Source organism: Pundamilia nyererei, unplaced genomic scaffold (genome assembly GCF_000239375.1).
Source record: "Pundamilia nyererei isolate P.nyererei 1_Seehausen unplaced genomic scaffold, PunNye1.0 scaffold00067, whole genome shotgun sequence".
Lineage (NCBI taxonomy): Eukaryota > Metazoa > Chordata > Actinopteri > Cichliformes > Cichlidae > Pundamilia > Pundamilia nyererei.
This window is the reverse complement of record NW_005187468.1, coordinates 2,811,850-2,836,948: the sequence shown is the minus strand read 5'-3', so window position 1 is coordinate 2,836,948 and position 25,099 is coordinate 2,811,850. Positions and strand designations below refer to the sequence as shown.

The 25,099-nt window shown below is 37.7% G+C and overlaps 2 protein-coding genes across 4 annotated transcripts; both read right to left on the bottom strand.

Moving 5' to 3' along the window:
• Positions 1–920: 920 nt before the first annotated feature.
• Positions 921–2,642, bottom strand: LOC102197964 (trypsin-2-like). Its single transcript, XM_005736164.1, has 5 exons — positions 2,560–2,642; positions 2,311–2,464; positions 1,966–2,225; positions 1,470–1,603; positions 921–1,348 (listed from the first exon to the last, which is right to left on the bottom strand). The coding sequence occupies exons 1-5, from the start codon at positions 2,597–2,599 to the stop codon at positions 1,196–1,198; spliced, it is 741 nt and encodes a 246-aa protein (XP_005736221.1). The 5' UTR covers positions 2,600–2,642; the 3' UTR covers positions 921–1,195.
• A 1,998-nt stretch (positions 2,643–4,640) lies between these two features.
• cblc (Cbl proto-oncogene C, E3 ubiquitin protein ligase) lies at positions 4,641–21,372 on the bottom strand. 3 transcript variants are annotated; one of them, XM_005736161.1, is made up of 14 exons: positions 21,202–21,372; positions 20,125–20,505; positions 13,745–13,891; positions 13,510–13,666; positions 13,083–13,204; positions 12,575–12,712; positions 12,401–12,488; positions 12,143–12,274; positions 9,501–9,686; positions 8,813–8,965; positions 8,570–8,616; positions 7,403–7,477; positions 7,208–7,263; positions 4,641–5,900 (listed from the first exon to the last, which is right to left on the bottom strand). In XM_005736161.1, exons 2-14 carry the CDS (start codon positions 20,496–20,498, stop codon positions 5,770–5,772), a joined length of 1,806 nt encoding a protein of 601 aa, XP_005736218.1. In that variant the 5' UTR covers positions 20,499–20,505; positions 21,202–21,372; the 3' UTR covers positions 4,641–5,769. The 3 variants fall into 3 exon arrangements, with proteins under 3 accessions (XP_005736218.1, XP_005736220.1, XP_005736219.1); XM_005736163.1 differs by having other exon boundaries at positions 9,501–9,683; XM_005736162.1 differs by having other exon boundaries at positions 20,125–20,502.
• Positions 21,373–25,099: the final 3,727 nt, after the last annotated feature.

The following is a 25,099-nucleotide window of genomic DNA, read 5'->3' as shown; positions in this document are numbered from 1 at the left end:
TCTGTGTTTTTAAGTCCTCTGTCTTCCTCTGTTCTTTGTCGGGTCGTTTGTTTGTCTTATTGTCAGGTCATGTCATTTCAGGTCACGTCACAGAGTTTTTGCTCGTACTCATGCTCATGTTTAAATTTTTTCAATTTGATGTTTTGCATGTTCCTGTTCAGGTTCATGTTCTTGTCTCTTGCTGTTGTTTTATAGCTGGTTTAGTTCTTTCCTAGTTTAAGTTTTAGTTTAGTTTCGCCCTTGTTTCGCTTTGCCTTGTTTCTTTTGTTTTTGGACATCAGTCTTCTGTGTCTGCTTTTCGGTTCGTAAACACACCGGCGTACCCCGCCATGACAGGATCTAGTGATGTACTGATGTACTCATGGCTTTTCTGCACCTTATATCTATGATCATTAATTGCTTTTTTCTTTCTTCTTTTTTTTAATATAGTATATAACAATTATGTAAATAAGTTTGTTTTTTATGCTGTTTAGGCAACAAATATTTGGGAGGAAAAAATGCATCCCCAAAATAAGCGACCAGGAGGTAAAGCTTGTCCAAGCATCTGCACACTTTAACATTAACTATGACTTTTTTCAAAGGTCCATGTTTTGAAAAGAAACTTTGGAAAAATGCCTTATATCTTCAACTACAGGTCTTCATGAAATCTCCTTGTGTGTTTCTGCCACCAGATCTTCTGTTGAAGTAAACACTTCTTATAAAACTTTCGATCTTACGTGCTGCACAATAATTTTCAATATTTAGTATTTACTGTTATATTCACATAGGGGGTGGGGGAGTACAACTTCTGACAAAACCGCATCAAAAGCATGCATAAATAAGTTGAATATAAAAACTGTTTCCATTGTTGAATGAAGCAACTTTATGTGTTGAGTTTTGCATCAGTCACTCATGATTGTAAAAGGGTAGCCACACTTTGACACAATAATTACATTTTTTTAATATGAGACATTACAGAAATGTCTTATAGTAAGACATTTGCCAAAGTGGCAGAAACATTACAAATAAATACAAACATATTGATGCAGAATAGCTGATTTTATTTATTGTGCCCTCAGATTGGTTTTTCCTTGTGACTCTGTCTTAGCCTGCTGCTTTTCTTTCTGACACTACCCACAACCACCTCCGTTCTCTGTCTCCTTCAATCTCAATCTCTCTGTTTTCCCTTCTCTTGTGAAGTTCTAGAGATGACAGTCTAGCTGTATCGAGAAATAGTGTCATTGATCCAGGAAACCAGAGAGCAGACTTTGGTGTAGACACCTGGAAGGTTGGGCTCAGCACAGCCCACGCCCCAAGAGATGATTCCCTGCAGCTCCCCATTACACACCAGAGGGCCACCAGAGTCCCCCTGAGCAGGGGAGAGGAAGCGTAAGAAGAGAGCAGGGTTTGTTCATCATCTCATCTCATTAAGGTTTACTAATGAGTATACTATTCAATGGTATACTATTCAAGTAACTGGGTAAAAATACCTGACAAGCATCCTTGCCCCCTTCCAGGTATCCAGCACACATCATGCTCTCAGTAATCCTTCCAGGGTAGGAGTTCTCACAGTCGTTGTCAGACAGAATTGGGACTTCTACACAATGTAGCTCATATGAAAATTCTGCAGTTGAGAGAAAGGAGAGGGGATTGTTATCTTTACTAAAGTATTCAGAGCATCTGTGTGCATCACAACCACATCATGCTTGCATGCCAACAATAACTGGCTTCTGAAACTGGTGTAAAATAAGTGCTCTGCATTCATTTTTTAGAGTTTAGAGTCATCACATTAAGCCAAAAACAAGCTTTCTACAGAAAAGATTTCTTAATTATTGAAGGCTTTAGTTCAAATGTCTTCATATCTATGAAACATTTTAACTATATATTTTTTTAAATTTACCAATGTTTGTGAGAAAATTCTTAATATGTTGCCAAAAGCAAGTCAATTTTTCAAAACCTTTTTTGTCAAAATCAGGTGGGCCTTACCTTGACCAGGGAATGTCTGCCCCCATCCAGATGCTGTGCACATATCCCCAGGTGTGGAACAGGCTTTGGGTAAAGCAATAGGCTTGACGTACTCGTCCACAGTAACAGGGTATTTCAGTTTCATCAGCATGATGTCATAGTCTAGGGTAAAGTAATCAAAACTCTCATGTGTGTAGATGTCGTCAATTGGCATATACTGCTCTGTGCCCTCAGTATACCAGATTGTATGTTCACCCACAATGGCAACATGGGTAGAGGGTCTGAAAAGCAAGCAACAATTAAATTATTACAGTTCTCTTAGACACACATAGCAAGAATTTTAAGATACAAGAAGTCGGTACAAACATTTTCCAGCAGTGGGCAGCAGAAATGACCCACTGGTTGTTAATGAGAACACCGCCGCAAAAGTGGTAGCCCTCATTGAGGGATACTTGCCAGGGTTGAGAATGAGCTGGACACTCGTAACCCCCCACAATCTTGTCATCCAAAGGGACTGCAGCTGTAATATGAAGGAAATACAACAAAGTTCTACTCATCAAAGTTAAAAATCTGTGTTACTCTAAAATCTTTGAGCATGATGCAAATAGTCTTTACCTGCAGTGCCCAAGATCATGAAAACAATCAGACCAATCATCTTTTAGCTTGCTCAAGAGCAGACTGGATGCGACTGACCTGTTATTCACTGTATTTATACATCAGCTTCCATCCACCCCTCGCCCTGGACACCTTCATTTTTCCATCCACCTACAAACCTGCCCACTAAAGTCAACAACATATCCCTTTAAAAAAAAAACACACCTTTTTGTTTTTTTTTTGAGTGTTTTTTTTGTATCTTTTCTTTTTGTTTTTGTGAGGTGTGGAGATGTTTTTTCTCCCCCCCTTTTTTTTAAGCAACTATCAACTACTGTGTTTGTACATACTGCCATAATTCAGGAAAAACAAACAAACAAAAAAAACAAACAATGTAGGACTGCTTTTATTTTCTTGCTCCTGAGAGCACAGATGGTTTCTTTCTCACTTCATTTGGCTTTTATACAAACATGACCAAAAGCAGACCCAAACATTGACACATTTGAGCATTTTCTATATTTTTTAAACAGAACTATCATTCATAAAATGTTTTGACATTATTTCTCCAGCACAACTTTATATGTATTGTATTTTCTGCACAAAATAATGTTTAGAATTTTTTTTCTTGAAGAAAGGACAAATCTTTCATATCTGACTTTAGTATCCAGGTAACAGATGTCGACATGTACGTACAGACTAGTTTTAGCAATTAGGGGGTTAATTCATTGAAATTTATACGATAATAAAAATGCCAGCATATAATTTTTGATTTGGGGTTCCGGAGTCTTACGATTTGCTTTATAAAATATTGCACATCATTACTGTCAGTAAGAATTTACAGGAAAGCTTCCATACGAGAGTTCAGGCTGTGAATGAAATACAGACTTTCAAGCTCAAGAAGTCTAAAGGACATTGCACACACACACACACACACGCACGCATGCACACATCAAGGCCATTCACTCAATCACGCACACACACATACCCACCTGCAAATGACACACAAAGACCCCCACCCCCCTTCCCAAATGAAGCCAAGCAGATGCCCCACGGAATCAGCAGCAAAACTGGGATGCAGCCAGATGGGCCCGCGATCCACCAGTGGACCCCCATCCCAGGCTGTAGCTTGCCAACAATGAGTGACCTATGTGAGAAGCTTAAACAGGTGTTAAATGTGGGGAGATAAGCGATTTGGATGAACACTTAGCACCAAGCGGTAAGAACAGAATGCAGAGATACAGACGGGGTCAACATAACCAGGCAAGAGAGGAGGAGCAGGAATAGTTGGAGCACACAGACTATTGCAATATGAGTCAGAGTGTGCCTAGGTGTCTTCTGGGCATTTGCCAGACACCATGAGACTGCTGACTCTGCTGAAGGTTGGATTTGCTGGTAAAAATACAGAGATACACACATACATACAATGTACATATCTCTGTTGTAATGACACAGATTTGAAATGAAATTCACTTCAACTGTTGTGCAACAGTGGCAGTTACTCGTAAAGATGGCAGGAGTGTGAACATCACCATACATGGCCTCACTGAACAGACTACCACATCAGTGATGGTGTGCTCATCAGCAAGCAGCGCGTGCTCTCTGTTGCCCACTGTTGGTACAAGTAAGTACTCAGTGTTGGAAATGTGAGTTTGTGCATTACTTTCTTTATTAAAAAAAATAGATAAACTAAATAACTACATTAAAAATATCATGTTGGTGTATGACAAATTTTTGGATCTTAGATAATCTGTTTTAAGGATTTTGTTTTTCTTGTTTAATCTGCCTATACAGAGAAGCTGAAGAATGACATCATCATCTGGCTCCCTCAGTGAGTGAAAGAAAGGATCGGCCCTGTCTGCGATTTACTTTTACACGACACAGTTTAATATTTCCATTCACTGATGAAATACTTCAGACAAACAGCTGAGGCTTATTTTATATTTCTGTGTGTGCAGGTACGACTATCAGACTCTAGATTACGACATCACACTGGCCAAAATCTACCAGCCCTCAGAGGTGATTGAGGCTGTTATACTGATCCCATCGCCCACGTGCTGGACAAAAAAAACTAATAAATGAAACTTCTTAGTATACACACATTTTTTGATTGGTCTGTTTGTATTTAATGGAAAAAAAAAACATCAAATAAAACTTGAAGACCAAAAATGCATCAATTACAGGTTACTGTATTTATAATCAGTTACAGATGTAATTAAAGCGCCTTCACATTATTCTGACCGCCTTTTAATGTATCACTTTATGTCTGGATAAATTCAGCATTTATCATTTCCTGTACAGTTTTGATGGTAATCCTTCTACGTCAGATATAGTAACACTTACATATCACTTTCAATATAGTTCACGTCTGAACTGCCTGAAGTCACACAAACTGTGCATGTTTCTCATGCATCTTTCCGAGTTACTCTGTTCACTAGAGAATGACCTAAACAGCAATAACCTGTACATAATAACGCTCTCTCTCATTCTTAGACTGAAATGTTCCTCTGTGATGCATCTTTGCTTTTGCCCTTCCAGAGAAAGGGTCTTTCTGTGACTCTGTCTTGGAGGTACTTGATACAGCTTGCTTAGCAATATCCTGCAGCACCTTAACACTCACACATACTCAAAGGCCCTTATTTGGAGTGACGGGGAGAGAGAAACAAATGTTCAACAAGTCTGGTTAAAGTACACATGCAGCATGTCTTCTGCATGTAGGTCAAATATCATATCTGAAGAAATTCTGAAACACTTTTATGTAAAACTGAATGACTGTAATGTTATTTATCTGCTGTTTTCAAAGGGTTACAACTGCTTTATCAATATAGAGGCCCTTCTCTACTCTTATAACATTTACAAGAACAAACTTATGTTATAGATTAAAGAAAGAGGAAGGGTTTTTCTATTATTTAATAAAAATCACATTGTCAATTATTAAGCCTCTCCTTAATTTCTGTTTCAGAGTGTCAGTAAATACTTTAACTCCAAAGAAGATCTAATGTGACACTATATTTAGGAATTAGTACTGAACCTACCGTGTTGCTAATGGCAGTGCAATTATCAAACAGTAGGAGGCCACAGTGGGCAATTTTTCTGTTAGTCCCAAACACTCCACTCATTTTCAGCAGTGCAGCATGCACATGGTAGTTTGCAGCATTAAATATTATTTTTTACATTCAACAAAGGCTGATTTCTTGGATGAAATTAAGTCTATTGACTCTACGTGTTGTTTGTCACTCAGGATGACATTGTTCTCTTCATCTCTCCCTGAGCGTACTTGTCTTTTCTGAGCCCTGGTCTGCTCATCTCCTTTTCCTTATGTCTTCTCTCCATTACAGGGATGTTGGGTCCGAGCCAGGGTACTCCACCTATACACAATCAAACAGGGATTTCACGTGAAATGCACAATATTCACAAGAAGTCTAGCGGGTTAAGGTGACTTACGTTATTCATGTAAGTGTATAGAATCTCATCTCCAACTTCTGATAAAATACTAAAACAATAATACCTAAACCTAATAAATAAGAGCACCTAAGGGGAATTCAAAACAAATCAATTTCACAGTTTTGACCTGAGAAAAATGATCTCGGTGCTACCATTATTATGCTAATGTACTGCAATGCGTCAAAAATGAAACTATTTTTAACTGTATGAGTTCAATTTTCTAATTTCCTGTCATGACAAGGTGAACATGTCTGAGATGTAGAATAAAAATCATAAAGAAAAGCAAGTAAAGCTTATTAAGCAAACAAATATATCCCATTCAAGACCTGAAGAGGCCTATTTTTCTCTGCAGTGCAGCTGTGTGTCTTTAATGTGTTTTTCATTTTTAGAGAAACACCCGTAAAAAACACGTGGTTCAAAGCGTTGAATGATTTCAGTATGTTTCTAACTGTTTTCCAGTCTTGTGCATCAGGTGAAATTTCTTTAGTTCGTTTTAAGATGGAAGGTCCTCTGCATGTTTGCTCACATTACTGTATGTAAATGGCCTGTATTTATATAGCGCTTTTCTAGTCCCTAAGGACCCCAAAGCACTTTACACATCCAGTCACACACACATTCACACATGATGGCAAGCTACATTGTAGCCACAGCCACCCAGACGGTATCTGAAAGAAATTTAAGAAGCACGCATACAGCATAACAACTTACGTAATTCACACTTCTGTATTAACTTGTTGCACATTATACTTTTTAAAACATGTTTAAGGAAGCATTATTCTTATTTCACCAATCATGCAGCAAGTATTCAGACAAGTCAAATTAGCAATACCACGCTGCACTGACAATGTTATTGAAATAGTCAGTTATAAGTATTATCAGCTCCTTACGCATGGTAAATGGCCTGTATTTATATAGCGCTTTTCTAGTCCCTAAGGACCCCAAAGCACTTTACACATCCAGTCATCCACCCATTGGTGTGGTGGTAGCCACAGCCACCCTGGGGCGCACTGACAGAAGCGAGGCTGCCGGACACTGGCGCCACCGGGCCCTCTGACCACCACCAGTAGGCAACGGGTGAAGGGTCTTGCCCAAGGACACAACGACCGAGAATGTCCAAGCCGGGGATTGAACCGGCAACCTTCCGATTACAAGGCGAACTCCAAACTCTTGAGCCAAACTCTCATCGCCCAGCAAAAGAAGACGAAAGAAGGTTGTAACAACTATGACTTACTGTCGTCAGCTCTCTGAGAGGAGGAAGGAAAGTTTGCTTCTCTCAGGTGTTCCACGCTGTTTTACAAACACATAAACATACCAGTAAATTAACTGCTTCACATGAACCATCCTGTCATTATGACTACTAACTGCACTACATGCATAAAATTGAATAAAAAAAAAACTTGTTTATTGCTGTGAAGGAGTCAATCACCTGTGAGAGAAAGGGCGTGGTCTCAGCTCACCAGCGTATTCCTCTTCACTGCCGCGTAAACCCTCCGTTCGACAACTAAATAAAGACAGAAAAATATATTTTATCACCTGAGTTGTTTTTAAATTTGATAAATCATTGTGTAAATAATGTATTTTCCATTAACCTAAGCTAGTGATCCTAGATAGAACAACCATCAAGAATAACCTAACAAGCAAAAACAGAAACATTTGGATTTTTAAAAATTACCTCTCGGCTTTAATGCGTAGTTACAAAGCATAGAAACATTTTAATTATTTTAATAGTCTCAATATCTGTATAGATTCAGTAACTTGGCTTGCAGGTCGCCTAACCATTTTTAATCATTTTATGATTCCTCTAATTAAATATTGTTTGCCAAATAACAATTAAATCTTCCTTTCCAAAACAAAATGAAAAAATAACATTAAAACCGGTGTAGTTTGTAAAATTAGTTCATCAAAGCCATCAGTTGTCACAGAAGCAGCTTTTTACTTCTCTGAAAGAAGACTACCAGGTGACTGTAAATAAAGCTAGAATGTCATGGATCTTAATTGAGTAGCAGGAAAATGCTCTTTCTAGCATACAAGCAGAGAACCTTGATATAATACTACTGCGATCTCACCCGCAAGGTTATTTAAGTAAACTAAAATCAAACTAAGAACTAAAACAAGGTGTGAAAAAACATTGTAAAACATTGTAACATTGAAAAAAAGAAAAGAAAATTAAGGTAGAAATATAAAGGTAATATCTTTAGTTTTAGTATCTCTTAGGTTGGTAAAAATGTTATTAAAACTTGCTGGTGAGGCAATTTGCAATAAATTATTGGACATGGTTTGTAAGACTACTACTTTCCACTACTTAAAAAAAGTTTTTATTGTAATACGTATAATGATTTTCCTAAATCTTGATTTAAGATCATAATTTAGGATCATAATTTAATAATTATGAGACTAAAGACATAAAGAGACTAAAAAAACCCGAAATTAAAACTTTCAAATTAAAACATTTTTTTGTTTTCAAACAATAAAAACTCAACAAAAACTTGACGATCCACTCTGGACAGAGATAGAAACTAACCTGAACTAAAAAAGAAATGGAATGAAAATAAAAACTAATTACAAAATACAAAACTATAACAACTCTGCTCACCTGTTTGTCTGTTTTCTGTACCTTTGCGTTTCACTGCTACTTTGAGGCTGCAGGAGAGAACAAACACAGTGACTGTACAGGCGTCGGCTATTGCGCATATGCACACGGCAGCTGGTAAATCTTCTCATTACTTTTTTAAAAGTTTAGTCTCTTGGAGAACTGGACAAATGCAACATCTCACATTTTCAAGCTGCCATAACCAAGAAGAATATGCAACTAACCTGAATGCCAGCAAGAACTTACCGAATAAGAGTTGGAGTGTTTGGGCAGTGTCTTAATTTCAGACGTCTGAGACTGGACGGAGGGAGAGGGACAGCGTGGCGTTGTATTATTTTTAGGGGGTAAAGGTGGAGCGCTAATGTGAGAGCTGGGATACTGGAAGTCCAAACTGGAAAACTGGAAAATAAATAAATAAAAATGATAATAAAAAAAATATCACTCAATAGAGAGAACTTCTTTTAAAGTGGCAGAAATGCGAATGAGGATGCATGGTGCACACAAGGTGCCTGGATTTTACTGTATAACAACTATTTAAACACAGAACTACAAATGTCTATTTGTGTAGTCAAAAAGATGTGCAGGTGGTTTTATGAATCTATACTTGGGCGATGTTGCTTTCAAGTGACTATATATAGCATCCTATAACTAGTATTGACATTAAGCAGAAGGTACATTGCGGTCTAATGAGTTTGCATGTACTTATTTTATTAACCAAAGATTAATGACTAATTTAATTTTGTCCAAACGATGACGTCGAATGAAAACTACATGACAAAGTTGACCTGCTAGAGGCTATACATGCAAACAATTATTTTCTCTTAACCCGATGGCAGGCCATACTATGGCTGTTGATGGCAGACCAAAAACTCAATTTGCTAGCACAGCACAGCTAAAATTAAACAACATGGAACACGGAAATGTATTTACACACCTTCCTCAGGGCAGCTATTTCCTTTACCATTTCTTCAATATCCACATGATCCTCTTCGTCGTCGTCATCATCGCCCTCCTCCACCAGCACCTGATCGCTGACTGGCACGTACGGCTCCAGGAGGATGGACTCTGTTCCTCTGATGTCGCAGCGGCAGTATGGGCAGGTTTGGCCAGCTGACTTCTGCTAGATGAATATCAACAACCCATCATCGGAAGAGGAAAAGAGAACGTTCACGTGAATGTGAAGAAACACCCATTCTCTTCAGCAGATTAATATCTTTTAAATTGTACAGTATGTAGTGGAATATGTTGAACATGTCTTCAAAGACAAAGGCCTCTGGCTGTTTGAAAGATAAAGGTAGTGGAAAATACCACGTTCAACAGACCCTGTAGATTGTGGTTTTCCACCTCAACATAAAAGGGAATCGTTGTAACATTCTGCTTTTGCTTCCGCTACTATAGCACAGAGCCTTTGTGTTTTTCCAGGTTTTGATGTGACCTCGATTTGTTAATATGATTACACAGACTGCTCGCCATACTATGTTATCTATTTTTGTACGCTGGTACGTCTCTAGTTTTAACAGGGATTAATGTTTATAGGGAACCTCACTACAAAATAGTTCTTTTCATTACATTAGTTCAAACATACGTTAAATCTAACTGCCCGGAAGTCTTTTGTTGTGTCAGATGATCGTCATTAAAATCCCTACTTACAAATTTTTCACAAAAGAAACAAGACATAGATTTCACTATAGCTGTGTTTATGACTAACAGAAACACCTTTAACCTCTCATGAACAGTATGCCAAGATAATGGTTTATGCATCTTGCACACAGTTGTACAGAAGGAGCAATGCATACTCAGCAGGAGTTTTTTTTCTAGATGTTTATCAGCAGCTAAATTATTGGGCCGTACTCCAGATATGACAGAATGAATGAGTTAGCAACATGCAACAGGACAGAAATGAGAGGATATGTAGGACATTTCCTTGAAACAGTGATGCTGTTTGCCATCTTGGAGATGACATAATCGATATGATGAGACCAAGATAAAGAGACGTCTGACTTAAAAACTTCATGTTTACGTTTCCAAACAACAAATCAATCGAGATCCTATCAATAAAAAAATTCAGGGCCACTGTAAAAGCATTCCTACTACAGAAATATGATGCATGTAGTCTATAAATGTTCTATTTCAAACTCTTACTGAATTTAACATACATGTTCTGATATTTGGTATGCTGCTGCAATGCTGATTTTGTTTTTGGGTTATGTTCTTTACACCTTACATGTCTATGTAAAGTAAACTTACAGTTAAAAAGAAAGTTTGCTTAACCTTAATCTCATAAAACTTACAACTTTTCCGTTGTGGTGTGGCATCCATGAAGCTCTTTGAACTTTCTTTTCAAGTTAGTCTCTTTTTCTCTCTCTCCCTTTCTCCCTCTCTCTGCCTTTCTCCTTCTCACATTACATGTGCACACTTTTTCTCATAGTGAATGTCACCGATGCAGCTTAAGGAGGATGTGAGGCTAAGCTCACACAGGAAGTCCTGAGCCAAATGTCAGGACATGTTGCTCTGCACCTTCAAAAAAACAAACAAAACACCTACTGAATAGGTGGAGGGCTTCTAGCTGGGATTGTCTGAGTAAAAGAACTAGCCAGAACCATGAAGCTATACTTTGACAGCTCCAGCTTTAATTCTGATTGGACGTCTTCTTTGTCACTCTGTAACTCGAAAGAGGAAGCAGGAAGTTGGGGAAGCCCCCCTGGAAGAGAACAAACGAAGTGCATACAGGACATGCTGTACACATGATGACTGAATTTTCTTTGGCTGAGAAATTTCTGTCATCTAAAGAGGTCAAATGTAAAGTGTATTGAAACATCAATATCACATGATATTCTGTACATTGTCCTCAGATTTTCACTTTTATATTATAGTGAATAGGCTATGAGCTACTTTGTATTATCTCTATTATATACAAATAAATAATGGTGACATTATGAGAGGATGATTCTTGAGTGTCATGCCTTGGCTATCAAGCTATAAAATCTAATAGGTAATCTAAAAATAGCTCAACAGAGCACATATTACAGGTGCTTTATGAGCATTGGTGCACTCGATATTGCCTGAGCTCGACTATAATTTTTCATGTAAACAAAAAAAAAAAAAAAAGAAAAAGGAAAAAAAGAAAAGTGGAAGAGGAAAATCACAGCCATGTAGAAGTGTGATAATTCCATATTATTTTTTGGAGATAATATATGAATACTGGGGGGGGGAAATAAATCAAGGTAGTTTTTCAGAGTTAAAATAACTTCTTGCCAATCCTACATTTTAATAAAGTGTTTGCATGAGAAATCTTTTTTTTGCACCAACCCCAAACCACATTCAAATAACCCGCATTGTTACAGTACAGCAGGACTGCAACCAACGACCAACCCGTGGCCTAAAAAACTATATCTAGTTCAGCCAGCCCAGACTGTTTCACCCCAATGAACACACAACAACGGTTACAGTAACTGTCTGTCTCCCTTCAACGTCTCTGTATGAGCGGGATATATTTGAACATGCGTCTGTGAATTTGAATGGATTTAAATAGGTTACAGATTTGAAAACTTTGAGTCCGTGGATGAAGATGCATACCTGCCAGCCTGTGAGGCAGGTTTGGCACAGGAGATGGCCACAGGGCTGAATCCGGGTGTCTTTATCCCTCTCTGTGCATATCTTACATAGCTGGTAGGTGCTGCCGATCTCACAGTAAAGCTCATACTGTTCCTGTTTGGTGGTTGTATTTAGTCAGAGAGACAAGACAACATCTCAGGATATTATCTGTTTTGTCTTGGCAAAGGTTCAAGATGCTGCAGTTAAATAGATAATGATGTATAAAATGCAGCCACTCACTTCTGTAACTTTAACTTTTCCTCTGCTGGCTGGTTCACACAAGCTTTTCAACTCAGGGTTCACATCCCGGCCATCTGGGTACAAGTAGCTGCAGGCACAGAAAAGCACGGAGCTTAGAGAAAAAACACATAAACAAAAGAAGCAATTCAGAGAAATGTACATGTTTGTCCTAACCAGCCCTGATTGAAGCCTTGAATCAGAGCTTGGTAGAGAGGTATGTCCTCCGGGATAGTCTGGATGATGGCACCATCAAATGTCACGTGGCCAATAGCCCACTCTCCCATTTTTGTACAGCTCAGACGAAAGATATAGCTGGAAGGAAAAGGAAAACATGTAGCTCACACAGAAAATGGAAAAATAACCACATTAAGAGACATTGAGGTTTTCCAGAAATATCAGCAGAAGATTTTACACAATTTTCAAATGGTGCTAAGCAAATTAAATTCCTCTCATTCTTAGCTATAATAACAATAAAAAATTTGCACTGCATGATACTTTTGGCCATGACTAATGTTTGTTTGCAGAAACATTTTTTGAATAAACCCCCAGAAAACTAAAGGTATAATATTGGAGCAATAAATGAAAAGATTCTCTTATTTATATATATATATTTAGAATCTTGAGACCTTTTTCATATTTTCATACTTTTTGAATATTTTCTGAGTGATGCATGAATCCTCACCTCCCAGGTCTGTGCAGGTAGTGTTCCAGACGAGCTATAACCTGGTCATAGGTGAGGAAGGCCATGTAGCCTGGATGAGTCACGGCCAGCTGGTTCCAGTTCATTAAAAGAGTCCTCCACGGCTAAAAGAGATGAGGGAAGAGGATTTGATCTTGGATACTGCATGCCTTAATCTTTTGCACGGCCTTGTTAGTGACACTGTCCGGTCATCTCCTCTAAAAGGGTAACTGATCTGTTTAGTGTTTGGATTTGTTCTCTTTGAACAAACATGAGCTTTAGCGGTGCTGTACAGTTTTCTTATTTCATCTATCGTGCGAAGCTACAGTAACTAGCTACTGGTAACAAACCATTTTCCGACAAGCAAAAATGCAAATAGACATATTTCCTACACCATCTGGTTCTTAATGTAACAAAACTTTCACCTTACCTGAAACAGTCGCGTGAAAACATCAAACTCAAACACAGAGATGTGATCGTTGCAAGTTAAGTCAATGGTTGACTTCAGAGCCATAGATTCCATCCCTTCCTCAAATGGATGTACATTTCTCAGCTGTTCTTTAAAGGTATTCCACTGCACTATACACCTGTCAGAACACATGCTTAACGTTTGGTAGATGTAAACATACACATAAGACGATGTCAAGAAATGTTTCAATACTAACTTGTCACCAAATGACTCCCTCCAAAAGTCCTCAGCAGCAGATAACGCCACCCTGTATTTGTCACCCTGAAAACATCCTCCTGGATAAAAGGCCTTCAGCTCCCACAGCATGTGACTGAACAACAAAGTCAGCTTGGTCAAATTCCTCCTGAGAATGAAAGACGTCACAGACTTTAAGCTCTGGCTGCAGAAACTTTTATAGAAACATTTATAGTTTTGCTCCACAGTGTCTGAGTAATCATGCAATACAATCTTTTTCTAGGCAGAAACCCTTGTGTTTTTGAATCTCAAGTATACACAGTGTTCCTATTTAAAATGAGTTTTCCTAAAGCTTTATGTAATTGCATCAAGTACAAATAGATATCTGAACTTTTAGCACTGGTGCACAAATATAGGCACTGTTATATACCACCTTTCTGTTTCAGTTGCAAGAAATACAGACACTTTCCATAGATACAAACACACAAACAGAATCAAACACACTCAACAGGTAGTCCACCTTGCAAACAGGATGCTGTCTGCTGCATGCTTGTCTGTAAATACCACAAAATGTTCCATTGGCCAGTGTGTCACTTTAGGCCAGTCTCAATAGTCTTCTCAGGCACTTCAAAGGCTTTCTATAAATATAATTGATATTTTTGATAGTTTTATTTTGATGCTACACATATTTATAACTTTTAGTTTAGTTAACAAAAACCTTTCTCTTTTTGCTAGAAGCAACTTGGTGCAACTCTCAAATGGGAGTATATTTAAAAAATAACAACAACAACAACATGCCATAATATGTAGTGTTAACAAGTAAGGGTCTGTCCTCCTCCATGTGTTTTATGCAGCACAACATGTATAAAAATGTGTTAAAAAGCTAGTGCATGTACTACTACTGAACTTTGAAAACACAGAAGCTATGGACATTTAGATATGCTTTCACTTTTTACATGTGGGCATCTGTAGTTCTGTTTACTTTATTTACTTTACAATAAATACAATGAACAAGTAGAGGAGGGCTTTAATTTATGTTTCCATATTTATTGTCTATATTGACTAAAAAACACTACTGTCTGTTTCAGCTCTCTGTGCACTAATCCCAATCAATAATTCGAGTATTTAAACTTACTAAGGAAACTAAATTTCGTAACACAAAGTATTTCCTCTTTTCTAACACTTTTATGATGCAACTCTGGAGGCAATCAAAACTGTTGAAATATTTAAAATTCTTTAGAAATCTGCTATTGTGGAAAGTGGTTATAGACTTTCCACCTCAATGAGAAAAAGAAAACCCTCTATGGTGTTAAATAGAGTACTCAAGAGTAATAGTAGAGGAGGAGGCGGGAGGAAATGTGTAAGCCACATCTCTCACTCTGGCTGGGCCTTTGTACTTAAAAATATCATTCAAAAGACAGAAACACTGCACTGAATAGAACCATAAACACATCAGCTAACATTAGGGGAAGTGCTTTAATTCCTTTTATTATGAGATATAATAATTTGCATTATAGTAATTTGGTGTCATTCGTAGCTGAACATTGTTGGCATGTTCCTCACCAGCTTGCGCGTGACCTCAAACAGTTTGATGTGAAGTTCCTTGTTACTGTTGCTTTCTTTCTTTTTTTTGCATCACGCAGCAAAACAGAATTACTTCAAGTAATCTCTGGGTCAGTAACCACCTTTGAACTCTGCCAGCACCAAACAAGATGTTCCATGGTGCAAGATTTCAGATTTAATTGACAGGTATGTAAGTGAAAGAGAGCCGCTTGCATCGAACACTATGGGAATATTTCTCCAATTTGAAACAATTCTGCACGTTAATATTTAGAATCATAATCATATAGCTATTATCAGTGTTTCTTGTTTTTTCAAAGAATACAGATTCGTGTTTAAAACCATTTGCAACACCCAAACTATGTGGTAACCACTACTTGTTTTATAATATAAATCCTGCCATAATTCAGAGCAAGACTATTATAAATCTACTCCACTTCAGAAATTTGATAGTTGTGTGTAGTTCTACAAAACAGTATGTGAGGCCCCTTCCTCAGTCAAAATGACAGTGCACAAATATAAAAAAAAAATAGATAAATAACTGACAGACTTAAATGCATCATAAGTAAGTAGCTAGAGCTCTTTAGATATAACGTGGCTTGAGGGCGATCGTGGTTCAAGAGTTGTGAGTTCGCCTTGTAATCAGAAGGTTGCCGGTTTGAGTCTCGATCCTTGGGCGAGACAGTCAGTGCGCCCCAGGGTGGCTGTGGCTACAATGTAGCTTGCCATCACCAGTGTGTGAATGGATGGATGACTGGTTGTGTAAAGCACTTTGGGGAACTAGTAAAGCGTTATATAAATACAGACCATTTACCATGCGTAAGGAGCTGATAATACTTATAATTGACTATTTCAATAACATTGTCGGTATTGCTAATTTGACTTGTCTGAATACTTACTGCATGATTGGTGAAATAAGAATAATGCTTCCTTAAACATGTTTAAAAAAGTATAATGTGCAACAAGTTAATACAGAAGTGTGAACTACCTATGTTGTTATGCTAATGCTGCAGCTGTATGCGTGCTTCTTAAATTTCTTTCAGATACCCTCAAAGTTGTCAGTGTTTCGCTTATGATAATCTTCCAACCGCTGAAGCTTCCACTGTTGGTTTCTGTCGTCTCAAATAATAATTAGATCTCACTTCTGTTTTTAATTTTTAACAGGCAGAACTTTCATGTAAAGAACTGCTATTTCAGCTTCCAACAGTCAAATACTTTAAAAGCAGACTGAAAATTTGCTTATTTGTATGAGCTGTAGCGGTACAATCCAAAAAAAACGATGAGAATATAAAAGAGATTTGTTCTGATGTCTAAACCACAATATGTATAACAATTTGTGAACTTGCCACATGACTGACCATGCAGGATTTGTGGTATGAGGGCCATCTGTTGTACATGCTTGAGATTCTTGAAGATGACGACATAAAACTGTAAATATGGGTTATGTGATTTTCATATTCTACGGGAAAATCATCTTTGAAAACAGCTGCTGGCTGTGAAATTTTAGCAGAACTGAGCGTACATTGTGCAGCATGCAGTGGACTCTATAGAGTTACAGCCAGCTCCCCAACTGAACCAGCAGAAGGGATAAGAATGATATTTAAACTGTAATTTTGATGTTCATATAATTATTTGTTTATTAACTTTGTCTTTTAACATGCTAAATAAAGATTTTTTCAATGTATAATATAACCGAGCTACTTCAGTTAGTAGATCACTGTCACCTCAAGCAGTTTTGTGGTTTGAACTGACTATGGTCAGGTGGAACCTTTCTGTGTCTATTTTTACTGTGCGCCCCAGTTACTTTTCACCGGTTGAAGGTTTACATGCAAGCTTAACTAATGGTGCTAAGTTGGTTGCAGGAGTGGGGGCTGCTCTCTATATTAACCCTGTGATGGAGTAGTGACCCGTCCAGGACAAAACTCCACTTATTTTGCAGTCGCTGCACAAATTTTGAGCGCTGCTTTTCAACAGCAAACCGGCCAGCGCCTTGGAATAAAGCTAAAACATTAAAATGTAATATCAAAGCACATGAAGGTTAATGCAACTACATCCAGTCAGAACAAAAAAAAATCATCATCAATCATCATCACCAGCTAGTTGATAAAAGATTGGACTATATTTTAGTTGGTGCTCACCGAGAACACTGCAAATCAGCTTTTCTTTATTCAGCATTCACGCTAGCTAATAAATTTGGCAGGGCGCTAAACTTGTGACAACAGAATAGTTATTTGCTCACTCAGTTCTGAACTAACACCAGTTGCAGGTTGGTATATTCGTAGGCAAATGCGGGCAAAAAATCGTGCTCAAGGTTAGACAGTCTCTTTCTCACACTGCTCAAATTCAAAGGATGTTGTTGTTGTTTTTTCTAGTTTCCCCATATTAGCATCACAAAAGTGCAAGGTTGGCTCTTTTCCACCTTAATTATTAGTATTCCAAACAGGTGCAGGAAAATGCAGCCAACACTCCACATATAAGTAAGTCTATTAAGCTGTTCCAGAATATCCACTTGAATGAAACAGCAGACAGAAAGTTATAGTACAAACAGAAAATATAAGTACAGAGAGTAAAGTCTTGTTTTATTTTGCCTCAGCTTCTATAGGTGGTTTAAAATAGTTTTTTCTTCAGTGCATTTAATTTGTTTAAGGATGAGCTTAAACCTCTATCACTGCTTTCAAGTAAGACTTTTAAATCAGGCAATTATAATGGGCTATATTTAATTTGAACTTTTTTTCCTTTAGTAATGTATAAGTGGTATAAAACCCTTGGTCACAGGATACTGGAAGAAGAAATGGGGGAAGGTTTTGCTTTTTTCTTTTATAGTCTATTTAATATTCCTGCAGAAGTTGAGTTTAGAGAGACAAAACTCTTATGGTTTCTGTTACTTAAATTCATTCCCACAAAATTGACTAGCCACAGCACCTACATTAGATACTCTACACAAGATTTGACACTAGATCAAATGACGTAAATTGAGAGTCTTCGTATTTTACAGTTCCTTTGGTATATCAGAAAAAAAAATTGGCTTGAGAACATGATCTGGTTGAGAGTGAAGGAATCATAGTGTAATCTGGCAATAATAATATCAGATGGATGTTCACTCATTTTGCTTTTTATAATTTTCTGTCCAGCTTCTTTTATTAGCATCTGGTTAAAAACACATTGTATTTGCTTCGATTAGGAAAGCTCGGGTATTTGCGTTACTTGGATCGGCATGGCCGATTTCATTTGTGGCACCAAAAGAAATGGAAAGTCTGAAAAATTCGAATCTAAGATCTTACAGTGACAGATAATTGGTATGAAGCGGAGATGTCAAACTCGTGGTCAGTGGCCACATACAGACTGATTTAATCTCATTTTGGTCAACTGTTGCACAATACCAGATTAAATAAGACCTCAGACCTCTTTTAGTCTTAAAGAAATAGAGGTACATTTTAACAGTATTTAAACTTCAAGCTTAAAAGTCGTTTATGACTCCATTATATTTCATACAGGAATATGCCACAAAAATGTCTTGTTTCCCTAATCTGACAGAAGTTCTAAAACCTTCTTAGATAATTAAATAATTTCATTTTTCAACAATTTTACGCAAAGAAAAGTTAACCCAATTCATCTCCGTCAGCTGAATGGCTTTCATCATCACTTTTGGCATTAAGTATCTGCCTACAGTAAAGCTTGATATTCCAGGTCTGACAGCCATGGATTACTGCAAAACACTACAAAGCAGTGATTAGAAGTGGTAAATTAAAATAACATAAGTCCATAATGATGACAAGCACGTATATTTACATAGCAATAAATTATCCAACAGAACTTTCTATTGTCCCTGCCACACGAACAGACTGGTTCCTGCAAGAAACTATGAAAAATTGCAAACAAAGTGGACAAATTCATGGGCGGGAAGCATTTTGATAATTAAAAACATCACATAGGTACATATAAAGGTATGACTGGCATCATAAGTGACCACTACTTGAAGATTATTTAAATAATAAAACAAATATCCGAGCTGTATTGTGAAAAATAAGTGCTGTTGGTCAGTTTTTCCATATTCAGTCACGCTGCCATCGTTACAGTTAGTAATGCATAGGCACGGCTCCTTAGCTTAACCATCCCTATAATCGAGGCGTCGTGGTAGGCCGTGCTTTTGAGAAGTCTGACAATGCTTCACACCTCATTCGGACAAAGGCCAACATTTCAGACAATCACCTTTATAACATGTTCAGTTCTTAACAACTTGATACACAATACTTCCAAAATTCGGTTAGAAACTGATTTCCTACTTCTGTACATGTGCTGCTGTTAAGGAAATTTGACCTGTGAGACTTCTGGAAAGTTTAGTGAGGATTTTCTTAATTACTCTCTGAAAATCTAAAAACCTATTTTTGGGGCCAAAGAAACAGAAATTTAATTTGGCAGATTAACCTGTTAATCTGTCCCCCCCCCCCCCAAAAAAAAAAGAAATAACGAAAGAAAATTTATTATTATTTGCGATGACTTCACATGTCTTGTCACTTGTCTGAACAAGGCCAAAGTACTGAAAAAAGTGCACGCTTTCACATATAAGAGACTGGAACTAGGATGAGTTTGCATTTTTGGTTAAACTGATGAAAAACATAAATGTAATCTAAACAAATGCTAATTTTACAAATGTCACAATGTTCTGTTATAGTAAAAATGTAATAATGAGTATGTTACACAGAGTTTTCTTTTTCTTAAAAAAAAGTTGTTCTCTTTGTTTTCTAAACAATTTCTTGGTCTTGAAACATTTTGGTGTTTCAAGACCAAACTTTCCCTCTTCCCCTGCATGTGTATGTAGATGCCAGCCAGGGGCCCTCTCACCTGTAAGTTGAAGTCTCTTCATATATCTTCCTCCGTCCTTCTTTAAACAGCAGTAGAGCCCGCTCTGTCTTATCAAAGAGGTTTTTGATATGGATCCTCAGGTACTCTGCCTCGTCTCCGTGTGGCACCTGTCCACCTGCCTGCCTGAAGCCTTGGAAAGGCTCCCAGACCTGGATGAGCAGCACTGAGGTCTCTGACAGCAGCTGTGGTAGGTATGGCGGACTATTTCTCAGTCCAAGCCGAGGGGTACTGCACAGCTGTTGGAGTTTATCCAGTCTTCTGAGGGTCTTGCCCACGAGCCGAAGATCACCATGAGTGGGGGGCCCGGAGCTCAAATTTGGGCTCCTGGACGCGCCCAAATCTGCTGCCGCCATTGTTCTGCTAATGTGAGGTTTCAGGTGAAGTCAACCAAAAACTCAGTCTGTGAGTCTGTGAGTGTGTGTGTGTGTGTGTGTGTGGGTGGGTGGGGGGGTGGTGTCAATAAATATCTACAGTTCTGCTGTGTCAAGAGATGCGTAATCGCAATTTTTGAATGTGTGAATATTCATAAGCAATGAAGCTAGTGGTTGGTTCAAGTTTTTGAGCGTTCACTCTGATATTTGTCTTTAGAACGATATTTGCGTGCCATCATGTTAATCTCAGAAGCATGCATCTTGTCCTCCTTAAACTGCATCCATTGTTGAGCCATAACAATCCAGTAGTATTACATTATCCAGCAACAGACAATAGGAGCAGTTACAATTACGTTTCATTTAAAAAGGAAAAGAAAAGTGTGCTCTTCCAGCCAATACAGCCACTTCTACTGATTTTTCGCTCACTCCTGTGTTCGTCTTTCAGAAATACGAAAATACAAGTGCTACAAAACAAATTCTACATTGTAAGTTTAACTTAATACGGGCCTTACAACACTCGAGGCCAAGAAAAGCACTAAAAATAAAACACAAAGAGGCACTGAGGCTAACACCAAGCCCTCAAAACATTTGAAACTTCTGCCATCACGCTCCCTTCTCCTCTCTCTCTCTCTCTCTCCACCCCTACACATTTATAGCAGATTTTAAGCACTGTACTCTTGCTTACCAACATCTCAGCAGCAATGCAGTCCTAGAGCTAGTGCATCTACTGTCAGCGCAGCGGAAACATGTTTTCTGTCATGGCCTGAAACATTACTGTTTCTCCTTTGTCTTGCTTGATGTCACTCTGCCCCTCGTCTTGATTGTCTTGCTGCAACCAGGAAACCAAATAGGTTTGTTTCTTTGGTCTATTGCTCAGGCAGACAAGCGGAGGGAGAGAGAGAGAGAGAAACAGAGGGAGGGAGAGAGGTGGGTGGCAGGGAGGGAGGAAGACAGAGAGGTGTGGACTCAAAACTAAACTTTTACTAAGAATGAAAGCAGAGTGCAGCTAAACTAGTCACTATCCAGACAGGTATAGTAACTAATGAGCTGGACGCCTGTGAAATGAATACAAAGGTCAAAGAACCGTCATCTTCACCTCACTGTTTTGTCTGTATAACGTTTAAATTAAATTTATTTACTCTGCAATTAGATTTTTATGTAATATTGCTGTCTGGGATGAAAATGTAAAAAACCAACTGTCCCCAAACTTTTGTATCAATTAATGTAACATAGATTAATTTTATCATTTATTTTGGAGATCTACTGACTTTTCCTCTGGCACCACCATGAGGCAGGTGTTTGCTAGTTTTAAGATGATGCTTTAACCTTTATAAACACGGTGACTTCACGCAGAATTTTAACTTGTCCTTCAGGGCTATAGAATTTTTATGACAATGGCAATTTTATTTATATAGCACATTCCATTACATTTAAACGTCATAATCTTAACACCTCATCTGCTGTGCTTTTCAAAACATTTTGAAGACTTCTAGGCACTGAGTTTAGAAATTTCTTGAGTTTTGGACTCAGAATTTAGTCCAATTCTTTTTTCTTTAAAAAAAATTAGTCCTATTGTTGCCTGCTATAGGTTTTCAGCTGCTGAAGAGTTTGTGGTCACACTTGATGTATTTTTTTATTTAACCATTGAGCAAATATTCTCAAGGTGAAAGATCTGGACTGCAGTCCAATTCAGCACTCGGACTCTTCTCCGATGAAGCCATGCTGTTGTAATAGCTGCAGTATGTGGTTTTGCATTGTCCTGCTCAAAAATACAAGGCCTTCCTTGAAACAGACATCATCTTTAGGGGAGCATATGTTCCTCTAAAACCTTTATATGACTTTTAGGATTAACACTTCCTTAAAAATCATGCAAGCTGCCCATACTGTGTACACTTACACTGCATCCCTATACCATCAAAGAAGATGCTGGAAGGTCTCCCTCTTCTTTAGCCTGGAGGCCACGGCGTCTGTGATTAACAACAAGAATATAAAATTTGGACTCATATGACCATGGATCAAATTCCGACTTTTAAAATGAGTCTTGGCCCACAGGACACAACGGCGTTTCTGGAGTATGTTTAACTATAGCTTCCATTTCATTTGATAGAGCTTTAGTTGCTCTCTGAATCTTTTGATGATGTTGTGCATGTTATGTTATGTTATGTAGATCATGAGAGTTGCAAAGTCTGTGCAATTTGATGTTGGAAACACATCAAATTGGATGTTGGGAAACACTGCTTTTAAATATTCCATTATCTTTTTATGCATTACTTCACCGACAGCATCTCCCAATCTTTAATTCTGAAAGACTCTCCCTCTCTAAGACGTCTCTAGCTAATCATGTAACAGATCACTTTGCTTAATTACTTTCTAGATTAATTGCTGGATGTTCTCCCTTTTTGACATTTCCCACTTTTTCAACTGTTTGTTGCCCTGTGGCAGAATTCTTTTGACCTGTAGAGACATCAAATTTGAAATGAACACATTTAGTGGATGAAGGTGTCCAGTTTCCCAGTTTGAACATTTGTTCTATTGTGCATAAAATATTGTCTTCTAGTTTTCATTACGTTCAAATTTAAAGAATGTCACAACTTTTCTGGAATTTGTGTTGTACTTGGGGACCAAGACAGAACACATTTTTAAGGTAATTATATATAGCTATGGGAGCCAATGAAGTGTCTTCAATCCTGAGGCAATGTTATCACATTTTCATGTATCTGTGAGGATTCTGGCTACTGCATTTTTTAAGTTTGTCTTTTTTAAAATCATCTTATATCAGCACAACTCAAAACACCTCCCCGGTATTTAGTAAAACTCAACATATACATTGTTCAAGAAAATATCATACAGTTTTTAAAAAGCAAAATTTGCTGTTTTTGTCAGTTTCTGTGGTCAGGTATTTCTTTCATACTTTGCTATCCACCTAACCACTTCATAGCAAAGAGCACTGATCTGCTAATGGCTTTTCAGGAGACTGATAGCACAAATAATAACCATGTTAAATATACGATGTTCATAAAATGCTAAAGTTAAAAGAAAACAAACTAAACATTAGTCTGGAAAACCTCCAAATTTTTCATTTGGATTCATCACTTCTTAAAATCTGTTGCTACTAATTTTTAGTCCAGTTCATGTGCAGCCTTTTCTCCATTTTCCCCTTCATTAAGAATAAGATCTCGACAGGCACCTTTCCATCGAGAGCATTTCTGATGAGGCTTCAGTGAACAGTACTGAAAGGCCAGATGCATCTTTTAGGCTCTGTGTGAGATCCTTGTTGGATTTGTTCCTTTTTCTTAAGGACAACACTTTCATCTACTGTATATTTATTTTTCTAGGCCTGACACTTCAATCAATACATAAAAGGTGAAAATAGTCAGGTATGAAGACTGAACTGAAAATGAGTGAAAAGGCAGCCCAAGAAAAACTTTAAAAGACCAACTACAGATCAAGTCCTTCTAAAAATAATTACAACAAAGTCTGGTTCCTTGGAAGGAAAAAAAATGAAGCAAGGAGAGGTGGCTTGAGATTTTGGCACAGTATGTAAACTGTACTGGGACTCAATCCAGAATGGACAGGAGCAGATACAAATCCCCAGGTGTGAAATATAAATGAAAAGATTTTCATTTTACATTTACTGACATATTTTCATTCTTGCTCTTTTTTGATACCGAGTCAGTATCTTGTTTAAATTACATTTCAAACAGGTATTACATATACAGTAGATACATCTAATCATGCATCGTCTAAATGAAGCCTGGTTTGAAGTATCCACAAGGGGGAGACACTAACTCAGCCTATCAGACTAAGCACATCCAGTTTTCAGCTGCCAGTGCAGTCTTTTCATTTTATTTTTATTTTTACTTTACTTACATTACTTTTCACTTAAATTCCAGTTGACTCTGCGTTAAGTGAAGAACATACATATCACATTTCAAAAATGCTTTGGTCTTTTGACTCACTAAAAGTCACATTTTCTGTAGCTGCAAATGCTGCAGTAGGTTAGTGCTCCTCCATCTGCTAGTAATAACAGCTATCAAACCCACTAATCAGGGGAACACATCAGAAGTTTGTTTAGGCCCAAATTATTTATTTGTGTTTTTGCAAGATTCAATTCATGTCTGCATTTTTTTAAAAGATTCAAGATGCACCTGTGCTCTCAGAGCACAAGGGGGCCCCATTTCAGTGTTTTGCAGCTTGTGTCCATATTTTACTTTCTATCATCTATGATTATTACTTCACCTGAAGCCTGAATGAAGTCCCTAAAATGTTAAATGAGTGTGAGAAGATGTTCTGTTGACATATATTTGCATCTTCTTAAATGTCACCAAACTTCAGTAACTTCACCAAACTTTCATCCTGCTGTAATCGATATGAAGTGCGTGTTCAGGATCAGGCCGGGTGTAAAAGAAGTAAGCATGTAATTTTCATAAAGGCTGACACTTAAATCCAGACCATAATGCTTGAATAACCCAACAGCTGCAGATCTTGTTTGTATAGTGTCAGGGCTTTTTAGGGACTTTAGCACTATACTTAACTTTCCGTTGCCCACTCCACACTTCAGTGGAAAGAGGAAAGTCCCAAAT

Bases quoted from the DNA above. Each gene is read 5' to 3' on its own strand.
- LOC102197964 (XM_005736164.1), bottom strand. From the start codon at position 2,599: ATGATTGGTCTGATTGTTTTCATGATCTTGGGCACTGCAG. The intron at 2,465-2,559 runs GTAAAGACTATT...TTCATATTACAG, and splicing joins CATGATCTTGGGCACTGCAG to CTGCAGTCCCTTTGGATGAC. The intron at 1,349-1,469 runs GTATTTTTACCC...TCCCCTGCTCAG, and splicing joins GGGGCAAGGATGCTTGTCAG to GGGGACTCTGGTGGCCCTCT.
- cblc (XM_005736161.1), bottom strand. From the start codon at position 20,498: ATGGCGGCAGCAGATTTGGGCGCGTCCAGGAGCCCAAATTTGAGCTCC. The intron at 8,617-8,812 runs GTAAGTTCTTGC...TCTCTCCTGCAG, and splicing joins AACACTCCAACTCTTATTCG to CCTCAAAGTAGCAGTGAAAC. The intron at 7,478-8,569 runs GTGAGCAGAGTT...GTCTTTATTTAG, and splicing joins TACAGAAAACAGACAAACAG to TTGTCGAACGGAGGGTTTAC.